The sequence below is a fragment of the Meriones unguiculatus genome, chromosome 12, assembly GCF_030254825.1.
Source record: "Meriones unguiculatus strain TT.TT164.6M chromosome 12, Bangor_MerUng_6.1, whole genome shotgun sequence".
Lineage (NCBI taxonomy): Eukaryota > Metazoa > Chordata > Mammalia > Rodentia > Muridae > Meriones > Meriones unguiculatus.
In genome coordinates, this window is record NC_083360.1 from 31,096,483 (window position 1) to 31,107,806 (window position 11,324).

An 11,324-nucleotide genomic window follows, 5' to 3' on the forward strand; every position below is an offset into this window, starting at 1 on the left:
GGGGCAGTCTGGCAGGATCCTGTCACCCAGTCCAGGTGCATCTGTAACTTGTATGTAGAAAAGCCCAGCTTGGAATTTGTGGTAATCACACTTCTGCCTCCCGACAGCTAGGATTGGAGGTGTAAGCCACCAAGCCTGGCTCTTAGATCTCTGAGCAGACTTACGACTGTTAAAGTCTTTATCTGCTGTGTCCAAGGCCTGGGCTGCCTCGCTAGGTTTCTATAGCTGCTTTCTTACTGTCTGTGTATGGGCCATGCTCCCTTTTTTTTTTTTTTTTTTTTTTTGCGTGTTATGTGCATTTTTGTTGGAACCTGAACAGTTTAGAGAGTATAATTTGACATCTCTGGAAATTAGATCCTTCCCCTCTTCAGGGGTTACTGTTTGTCGAGGTTTCTTTAGTGACTTTCCAGCTAAAGTTTGAAATATTTGTATTCTTTGCCATGCATGGCCATAAATTCTGTCCTTGGTTAACTTGGTGGTCAGCTAATTACTGGACTGAAGATGTCTGGAATCATTTACTCTCTCAGTTCTGGGGTTATCGATATATGTTGGGATTTGCTGGAAACACTCAGCCAGGCACTTAATAAGGGCACTGAGCCCTCACTTCCTGCTTGGGAAGAGCCTCAAGGTCAGTCAGGGGTGAGAACTCAGGGACCTTGTCAGGCCTTTCCTGAGCCTTGGCGTTTCCTGATCTCTTGGAATGTGCGGCCTTCTGGGTCCTTAGGAAGTTCTCAAAGTTTCCTATACACTTCCCACCTCCCAGCTTTTTATTCTAGATTTTTTGGCCTCAACTTTTAGCGCCCCCTTTGGGCAGCTGCCTTAATCATTACCTGTAATAGCCTCTGGGAAAGACTCAGAATCAAGTCAAATAAAGACAGCGTCCTAAGCGGAGTCTTTCATGGAGCTACCAGAGAGGGGAGAGAAAGACAACATGATGCTTTGAGAAGCTCTCCAGGGCAGAGGCTTCCAGACTATCGTCCCACTGTTAATGGAGAGAAGGTTTAGGTCTGAGGTAGTTAAATGTTTTCCACCTTCCCTATTTTCTTGACTAATAACTTCCCATTTACTCTTGCAGCCTTTGGTTTATTTCCAGACTACCCCAACCCTGTCCAGACATTTCTTCCTTATTTAAAGAAAAAATTGTGAAACAGAGTCTCACTATGTAGTCCTGACTAGCCTGGAGCTGAGTATGTAGAACAGGCTGACCTTGAACTCACAGAGATCCTCCTGCCTTGGTCTACTAAGTGTCAGGTCCCAAGGAAACACCAATTTCCCAGACTCCAAAGGGCGTCCAGATATCCAGAAATGAGCTCAATCTAGACTATAGGAGGACTCTTGGTACTTTAGATAAAAGCCAGGATTACTCAGGAGCTTGTGAACCTGGTTCCCATCTGCTGAAAGGAGTCATTTCCCTCACCTGTGGCATCTATCAGCATGACCCTGCTCCCTCAGTGCTGGCCATGTTCTACTTTCTCTCTGTGTTCTGGACTCTTCCAGGTGCCTTTGTCTATCTTCTCTCTCACATCTACAACAAAAACCTTCCCTTTAACCATGCCATGGAGCGGTCATGCCGTCAGCTTATACACCACGTGCCGGCCCTGTCCAGACATTTTTACCAGCTTTTTTTGTTGGTTTGGTGGAGAGCATTCTCAGAGGCTCTTACTCTCTCATTTTTTGCTGAGGTCCCGGCACCTTACATCAAATGTGAAGAAACTGTGGCAGATGCGCCTAGAGATGGCCAGGTGCGCCTTTATTTTATTTTCTACTGTGGAGGATCTCATGAGGAGAACTTTGTGGAATGCTTCTCCCTTTTCACCTTTAGATGGGTTTAGGGATTGAGCTCGGGTCACCAGGCTTTAGCAGTCATCTCGCTGCCCCAAGGAGGCGGTCAGCTGTTGCACAGCGGGAAGGAGAAAGCCCGTATTGGAGCCACACAGCACCTGCAGGTTCTCTGTCATGTGCCAGGCATGGCCTGGTCTCCTCCAGGAGGGGAAGAGGTGCTGTGCTGATGTGGGGGGTGGGGAGGCACTCCAGGGCTCCTTCTGGGGTTTCATGGCCGCAGTGCTCGCTCGTGCTTACGTATTGCAGGGAGGCAAGCGGCCCCACTTGCATTAGCTCAGCGGCTAAGACAAGCAGCTAGGGATGGGTGCTATGGGTATTGAGGCTTTTCTCCCTAGGGCTTTCCCAAGAAAGCAAAGCCACAAGGCTGAACCCGGGACTCACTTACTGGATATAGTTCAGTCAGAGATGCTATTCGAAATCTGACCTGGAATAGTGACATGGGAGACAGAAGAGGAGAGACGAGGGAGGCGGCTGGGCAGCAGTGCCCTGTGGGACAAGTTCCCGAGCTGGTTGGGCTAGCAGCCAACTTTGCAGCCCAGCTGACTGCATAGCTCTGGAAGTTGTGCCTGGAAGCCTAGTCCAGAGCCTGCCTTCAGCCTGCTGATGCCTCTGTGAGCACTTAACATCCTGTAGCAGAGCTCAGGCTGCTTACAAAGCTGGGACAGACTTCCCCCTCTGCAGGAGATGGAAAGTGAAGCCATAAAGGGGGCTGGAAGTCTGGTGTGAGTGAGCAGGTGCCCCCTCTGGGCTGGGCCGGCTGCAGGGCTTTCTGAAAGACCTGCAGCCGGCTTGAAGGAGCTTCCTCTACATAGAAGGATGCAAGCAGAGGCCCGGTGCTAGGAGTGCTCAGTGCCCGGTAGAAAGGGGAGGCAGTGGGTCACGAGAGAGCCATTCTGGTGGCTGCGTCCTGGGAATACTGCCCAAGAGTGGACGCAGCCTCTGGAGAGCATACTATACAGAGCACATATCACGGAGCCAGGCTGGAGCCGGTGAACAGACGAGTGTGAGTCTGGGGGGGGGGTGGATTATATACTATCGGAGGGTGAGTTTTTAATTCCTACCCGGGGCACCTGGCAGCCAGACATGCCGAAAGCCTGTGTGCCCTGCAGGCGACAGCCATCCTGTGGGTGGGGATCCCAAGCCTGAGTCAGCAGATGTGGCTTGGGAGCATGTCTCTTCCCAGGTCAGGCCTAGGAGCCTGTGCCACACCTAGGGAGGGGTGTAGGTAGGTTCTAAAAGAGCCGTTGTTATGCTATGACCAAGTTCCCATGTCCCATCATGTCCATGAAACTTCTCAGTCATTATTTTTAGGGGACACTGCCACCACTAAATGGTAGTTCTTGCCTGGCTATCCTCCTGTCCAGACCTCCTGAGGGCAGCCCTGGCTGGGCAGCCGCAACTCTGCTTGGAGGTGACTGGTATTGGCCCATTCCCATTGCATAAATCAGCGGGTACCCAAGTCACACAGACTTCATAGACGTGAGGCTGGGATAAGAGCTTCCTGCTACCCCGGGCTGGGGCTGTTAACTCCTGCCTTGTCCTGTGGGATGGAATGAGCCTCACTGGGTATTGGGCAGGAGCTGGACTGAAGTTGCCCACAGCGACTCCTGGCTGAGTAGGAGTCGTTTTGTATCCTCTTCCTAGAGCCTAAGCTCCTGTAGGTGGAGACTGGCCTGGCTGTCTCTAGCTACAGCTTTATGGCTGTTCCCCAGGACACCACACACACAGGGGAGTGGGATGTTTATCTTCATGTGTGTAAACCATCTCCCTGCTGCCCCTGCAGCCCCTCTCCACAACACTGTGAGAGCCCTAGCCCCCCCAAACCCTCTCTCACAATATGGGGAGCTTCCTGGTCCCTATAGTCCCTGGAACTCTTGTTGGAAGTGAGAAACCTGGATCCTGTGGCAAAGATGGTCCACAGCTAGTCCCAGAGCACAGAGTAAGTCAGGAGAAAGGAGCTTCTGAATCAAAGATCAGTGTTGTGTGGCATGGTAAAGATCCTGCAGCGTCCACAAGGTCAAGTCCACCTCATAAGAGCATCTGTCTATGTCCGTTCTCTGTTGTGGGACAGTGGGACTTTCCAAGCTGTCCTGGGACACTTATCTGGAAAGGGAAAGAAAGCCCTTGTTCTAATGTCTGCTTAGGCTTGACTGTCTTCACAGCTTCATTCTGCATCCATCAGAGGAGCTATACTAGATACATCGGTCCAGCCATCTTCTCCCCAGCGAGCCAGGGCAGGGATTGGTACTGCTGATGAGCCATGCCACATTTCTGATCAACTTGTGAAATACAACTGCTCCGCTTAAGCCATTGAGCAACTTCTGCTAACACATGATAGCTTTTGTTATGTCAAGTGAGTTAAGTTTTCTTTGCCCTCACTTGCCCTGACTTGATAAGCATGTATAGCTAAAACCCACACGGACAGAAGCTTTAGGGCTCCTGGTGACTTTCAAGCTGGTAAGCCAGTGCCACCAGACCAACAGTTTGAGAAGTGCTGGAGCAGTTTGTCTTTGGCCTCTAGGCCTGGAGCCCAAATGCTGTGTTCACAGTCACTGCTCTGTGACTGCACTATTTATTTGAAATGAGGGTGAAGTCATTTGCTTTGTTTGCATTCTAGCCCCGTTGATTCTATTTATTCTCTCTCACTGTCTGTCTGACAGTGAAACATTAGCTTGTTCCAAAACCCAGAATGTGTTTTGGATCGGCTCTCTGCATATTTTGGTGTGTGTGGGGGACCCGGCAGAGGCTGAGTGAGATGTCTCCACTCTTCCTTCTCCTTAGTTTCTAGGCTTCCACAGTAGTTTTGAAAGTATTTCCCTGACACTGAGCTGCAGTGGACTCCAGAATCTGCGACCCTGTCTAAAGAAGGAATGGTGACTCCGAGGCCCGGAGGAAGGAGAGCATCGAGGAGCCTGGGTTCCCTGGGCTCCCTGGGCTGTTCTGATTGCCTTTGGCTGGCAGTGTAGGCCCTTATTGTGGTATAGCCCAGACCCCAAGGAGAAAGAGGTGACTGGCTGGCAGAGCTCCAAAGCCTATTACAGCTGAGCTGGTAGAGCCGAGACTCCTCACACCACCTCCCCAACACACACACACTTGTCAAGTAGAAAATGTGGGCCACATTCTGGTCATGTCTGTGGCAAAGGTCACACAGGCACCAATGTGGGCTTTGGCCTTTGAACACGAAGCCCCTTGCAGCACCACCCAGAAAAAGCTTATTAGAGGAAGGAGGGGGGCGGAGAGAGAGGGAAAGACAAAGAAAGGGGTGCGGCAGGGCAGCAGTTAGCTGGAGGGGGCGGAGAGTGAGCTCAGCTGGAGCAGGTCACTGCAGTCAGAACTTGTGGGAAGGTTGAGGAGAGCAGCCCCTGCAGCACCCAAGCAAAACAGTTTTTGCTTCCTTGTCCCTTCTGCCACTTTCTGGGGCGAGGCACAGAAGACAGAAGACAGGAAGAGCTGGGCCCTGTCTTTTGACCAGAGGCACTGACCTTGGGCTCTGGGACCAGTCCTGAAGCTGATAGCCCAGCAGCCTGTCCCTGCTGCTCCTGCCAGGTGAGTGCGGTGTACCCATCCAAAGAGGGCCTGGGGCTCCTGGACCAGAAATCCTCCAGAGACTACCCTGGGGGCTGGGCATGACCTGAACTTTGCTGATCTGTGTACATGCATAGCTACTACAGGAAATGTACGTGCCCGGCACATTTCACAGTGCTGACAACACAGTGTAGAGCAGCCAGGAGGTGTGCGCCCCCGTGGGCTGCGCTTACAATGAGGCTCTTGTAGACAGGCAGTGAAAATAAACCAGTACCTGTAACCCGGTGCCCTTCTTTTCCCTGGACGAGATCTGGGAAACTCTCCCAGGGGCATTTTGGGGACCTGGAGATGTGTTTGCAGGCATCTCACCGATGTGGGAGTTTATTCTGTTCTCTTCCAGGGCTGCGTGGGCAGGGGCCTTCTTGGGACTAAAGGTGCCAACACTTTCTCTCCCTCTGCCATAGGTGATGGAAAGCGTGAGTTTCTCCTTGGGCAGAGCTCTGGGGGCCTTCCTCCTGGCCATACTAGGCTCCGTCCCGGGCCAGCCGCTGGGAGGAGAATCTGTCTGCACAGCCCGGCCTCTGGCTAGGTACAGCCTCACTTTCACTGGCAAGTGGAGCCGGACGGCGTTCCCCAAGCAGTACCCTCTGTTTCGGCCCCCTGCACAGTGGTCCTCCCTGCTGGGTAAGGGCACCCTTCCTCCTTCTGCCCTAGCCAGGAGGCTACAGGGAAGGGAGCAGAACCTGCTGGTTTCACAGCACACAGCACAGGTCATTCTTATCTAGGAAACTTCCAACACAAAAGACACTAAGCGCCCACTGTACTGGTGGCTGGCGGAGGGCAGCGTGGCCACAGCAGGGCTGGGGGGCACCAGCCGCCTAGCCAGGTGTACAAAGGATATTACTCTCTCCCTGTGCTAGCTCCTTACCATTCAGCCAGGGAGCTGATATCTGGGAGGAGAGGGACACGTGTCCCCGGGGACGGCCGGGGGGGGGATTGAAGTCTGTATAGCCCTGCTGCCTCCCATCCCAGCTGCCCACTCACGCAGTCAGGCCTTTGCGCAGGGGCGGCTCACAGCTCTGACTACAGCATGTGGAGGAAGAACGAGTACGTCAGCAACGGGCTGAGGGACTTCGCGGAGCGCGGTGAGGCCTGGGCGCTGATGAAAGAGATCGAGGCCGCGGGAGAGAAGCTCCAGAGCGTGCACGCCGTATTCTCAGCTCCCGCCGTCCCTAGCGGCACCGGGCAGACCTCCGCAGAGCTGGAGGTGCACCCTAGGCACTCGCTGGTAAGCCACGGCTAGCCCCGGAAGAGGGGATATACCGAGGCTGCGGCGGCGGCTGAGCCTTCTGGTCCCATCAGGTGTCCTTCGTGGTACGCATCGTCCCCAGCCCTGACTGGTTTGTGGGCGTTGACAGTCTGGACCTGTGTGAGGGAGGCCGCTGGAAGGAGCAGGTGGTCCTGGATCTTTACCCCCACGATGCGGGGACAGACAGCGGCTTCACCTTCTCCTCTCCCAACTTCGCAACCATTCCACAGGACACAGTGACCGAGGTAAGCGCTCTACGGCCCTTGCCCCGCCGCTCAGGCTATATAGTCACTCCCCATTGCACAGGTAGCTCTGGTCTCTGGGTTGGGTAGGGCAAAGAAGATGGCCAGCCTGGTTGTGATACCGCTGGGAGACAGAGGACCTCCTCAGTCTTGGGGAAAGGTCATGTGCCACCCCCCACCCCACCCCACCCCCAGCTATGCTGGGCTTGAGAGTCACTCAGATGAGACTGAGTTGGGGGTGTTTTCTGTCACTATCCTGTTTGATGCTGGGGACTGACTCTGGAGGCCAGACTCACCCTTGAAAGCGGGCTTCCTGAACCCCTGTGCCAGCTCTCTCCTCTTCCTTCATCCAGATAACAGCCTCATCACCCAGTCACCCAGCAAACTCGTTCTACTACCCACGCCTAAAGTCCTTGCCTCCCATTGCCAAAGTGACCTTCGTGCGGCTTCGGCAGAGCCCCAGGGCCTTTGCCCCGCCTACCCTGGACCTGGCCAGCAGGGGCAATGAGATTGTCGACAGCCTCTCAGGTAATTTCTGTGCTTTCCATCTGCTAGCCTGAGGTGGACAGGCTAGCAGGAGGAGGCAGCCACGGGCTGGGAAGGTGTACTGGAGCGCAGGCGTCATTACTTCATGTCACCACGGTCTGAACCGGGAGAGAAGCCACAGCTGAGTTGGTGCCCTGGCCACTGCAGGGTGTATGTCATCCAAGGTCACCTGCCAGGTCCCAAGGCCCACCCTGTGCCAGGTCAGCCCTTGTCTTTAACACAGTCCCTAAGAGTCTGCAGAATTTCCCAGGCCTCTGACGTCACAGGAAACCCGAGCCTGGGCAGTTTTGGACAGGGGAATTCCTGTCACTCTTTAGGAGATGGTACTACTTTTTAAAGGTTTAGGGTTTGGTGGATTCAGATGCCGTGGGTAGAACGTTGGCAGTATCTGTTGCTGAACCACCTTGAACAAGGGGGAAAGACCCCAGATAGAGCTAAGAGGCAGTGTGCAGCCGAAAGGCACCCAGGGACCTGCCTGTCACAGCCGATGGAAGTGGATGTGAGACTTCCCTGAGGTAGGTCCCAGTTGTGTCTCCACTAGCCAAGATATCAGAGGGCATTGGTGGAAGCATCATACTCGACACTCCCATGGGGCCTTGGGTGGGGCCTTGGGCCCTGTCTGGCCATGGCCAATGCAGAGTTCCCAATTCACCGGAGCCATGCAGGGTTCTTACGTTCCCATGAACAATTTGACAGTCTCAATAGGTGCCTTGGGCATTAGTCCCTGAGGGAGCCGAGGGAGCCGTGACTGAGGATGAGAATCCTAGCTCCCTCTTTGTAGCTCCAGTTCCCAGCAGCCCTTGCATGAGGGCGCAGAGAATGACTGGGCCATTTGTTTCCCCAGTCTTTAACACTGGAAGGATGGGAGTGTGCCTCCATCTGGCAGCAGGCTCCACGGTGGACAAGAACCCTTCAGACAGCTACACCTCCTTTTCTTAAGGACTTAGAATTAGCCAAGATCTGCTAAACTTCAGAGCCATTTCTACACTGCCAAGCACTGAAGGAGGTTCAGCAGCCAACTCATTTTTCCTGGCCCCTTAGGAGGGTTTCTGCTTTGACTCATTGGCAAGGCCAGAGTCGGGCAGGAGATGGGCTTGCTAGGCTATGTAGCACAGTCCTGTAAACACTGGACAGTGGCATCACCTGGGCAGACATGGTACAGTCTTGTGGGAACACTTGCAGGCCGGCCACTGGAGAGGTTCCGTTTACCTCACCCTTGGAGCGGTTAGCCACCTTACCTAGCCAGGCCTAGGAAGTTAGCATTGCTGGTAGAGCAGGGGACAGTGCAAAAAAAAAAAAAAAAATGGCAGGAAGGACAGCGGGTGGAAGATGACACAGAGACACAGAGAGGAGAGGTGGGCGTGGCTGCAGCCCCCTGCTCTGGCTAGGGGCCACGTCTCTGGTGATGGAACTTTCAGGAATTCTACTCGTAGTTATAGTTATGGATATAGGAACCCATCAAGCACTTCCCTATCCGGTACACCCGAGGAGCACAAGATGGTTCATTGTCCCGAGGTGTTTCCTGTCCTGAAAAGCCATTGCCTGTAGCTGGGGCTTCTCCCATCTGGGCCTGATGTGTTCTGCCTCATTCCCTCATGTCCTCACAACTGCCATCCTGTCAGAGGCCAGACCTCGCCCAAGGCAGGTGCTGTCTGGGAACCTCCACCCGGCTTCTGCTGTCGTCTCTCTCACTTTTGATCACACATCGGGGCATCCTAGGTCTACTTCTCACTGGGATCTGCAGGGTCCGAAAGCCACATTTGGGAAGATCTCCCTGCAGACCAGGGCTGCATGAAGCATTCACAGCTCAAGCCGAGCCTCAGCTGGATGTCACTGTCAGGAAGCTGGGAAGGACTCAGGCCTCTAGCCCCGTAGGGATGATGGGGGTGCAGGAGTCTGGAACCCTCACTCTTGGGCAAGGCTCTGGGCAAAGACTGGGTCTGTTCATCTCTCCAAAGGGACTTTATGGGCCCTGCCCCACCCTTTCTTTTGTGGGGAGGGCTATTTCAGGAGAGGCCTGCTGTGCCTGCTAGAATAAGCCAGGTACTCTATCTGGCATTCCCAGCCTCCTCATGTTCCTTTCTGAATTCTTCCAACTTTCGACTTGTTTCTGGGATGTCTTATGCATTGATTACGTCAGCATGAGGGCAGGACTCATAAAAAATGGAGTCCTGCGGTGGGAGCCGCTGGCCCGGCTGCTGCCACCAGTACTACATTGTCTTCTTGTGACCACAGTGGTGGGGACTGGGCTCCTAGGTGATTGCTCTCCCCTGGCAGGCTGGCTGGTTTGGCATGTGTTGGATCCTGGGACATTTGCGTTTTGATCTGGAAGATGGAAACTACCAGGTCATTTAGCCATAGCTCCAAATTGATTATTTTTAAGTTTGTGACTATGATGGGAACACAGGAGACATAAGAAAAAGGGATGCTACTGAAAGTGAACCTCACGGGGAAGCAAGGTCCCCCAACCCAAAGGGGTTCCTGGCATTTGTAGGCCTTCAGATATGTCAGTTATGAAGGCCACTGTGGCCAGAGAGCCGCCTCCCTCCTGAGAGGGCCCCACTGTTGCCATGACTCTTCCACAGCTGGTAGCATCCCAGGACTGATGCTGCCACAGGTTACCCTGGAGCTTACGTCTGCATGAGTGGGGATGGTCCCCTCTGCTTTTTCCAAGCGTCTCCTCACGCAGTACTCACCTCGGGTCTCCCTGTGCTTTGTCTAGCTCCGGAGACACCGCTGGACTGCGAGGTGTCCCTGTGGTCATCCTGGGGGCTGTGTGGAGGACCGTGTGGAAAGTTGGGAGCCAAGAGCAGAACTCGTTATGTCCGTGTTCAGCCTGCCAACAATGGGACCCCCTGCCCCGAGCTTGAAGAAGAGGCTGAGTGTGCCCCCGATAACTGTGTCTAAGCCGAGTCCAGTACCCAGCCCTTAGGATCCCTGCAAGCCTCGGACTCAAGATCTGGGCCTTGAAGGGTTCCCAGGAGGCTCATGAAGGCAGGGATAAGAGCTTGGGCAGTTTTGCACCATCTCCCACCAATCCTGGGCTGACAGACACTCTTGACACAGAGGCCCTCAGTGATGGGTAAGAGACAGGCTGCCTCCCCCACTGTGTGAACCCCGACACCCATGGGTCTGCTCTACACACTGTCCCTTGTAATTTATTGCTGTGGTGGGAGGCTGCCTCTGATGCAGAGAGCAGGCGTGCCAGGAACAGGTGAGAGGACGTCCCAAGCCTGTGAGCCCCGCAACCACACTGCTGCCAGATACCTCAGACCTGCTGCCACCGCACACGCTCCTGGAGGCCAGGGACGCAACCTTCACGCCGCTCTCAGCTTCAGACAGGGGTGACCACAGGAGAAATAAGCGAAGAGGGGCAGTTTTGGAAACTTGGCGCTTTTGTGTCACTGGCCCCTTTGCATTTGAATAAAGGCTGTGTTCCTGACAGACGCCAGCAGGTGTTCTCCTTCCTGGACACCCTGGAGCAGAGGTGTATACAAGTAAGGCTCGCACCTTCACAGGTACCTGCAACAATGTCATGGCTGCAAAGTGAGGATGGGTACTGAGGAAGCAGACTCAGGGAACCCTTCCTGAGCAGTGCTCGCTCGTGCCAGACTCTACCACACAAAGACAGCAGACGTGGCGGGACATCCAGAGCAGCATCTAGAGAAATGTCAGTTCTACAGGGTCCCCTGCTCTGTTCCTTCCCACAGAGAAACAGCTCTGCTACCTAAGAATGGGTGCATCTTGGGAACCTTAGCTCGGGCACCTTAACCTCAAATATATATCTTGTGTTAGCTTTCTGTCTTTGTGACAAAGCATCAGAGACACCTTAGAGAGAGGAAAGGTCTGTTTCGTCTGTT

The 11,324-nt window shown here is 54.0% G+C and overlaps 1 protein-coding gene across 1 annotated transcript; it reads left to right on the plus strand.

Moving 5' to 3' along the window:
* The first annotated feature begins 5,132 nt into the window (after positions 1-5,132).
* Positions 5,133-10,910, plus strand: Spon2 (spondin 2). The gene is made up of 6 exons (XM_021652480.2): positions 5,133-5,388; positions 5,832-6,051; positions 6,432-6,655; positions 6,730-6,921; positions 7,272-7,446; positions 10,187-10,910. The coding sequence occupies exons 2-6, from the start codon at positions 5,835-5,837 to the stop codon at positions 10,369-10,371; spliced, it is 993 nt and encodes a 330-aa protein (XP_021508155.1). The 5' UTR covers positions 5,133-5,388; positions 5,832-5,834; the 3' UTR covers positions 10,372-10,910.
* Positions 10,911-11,324: the final 414 nt, after the last annotated feature.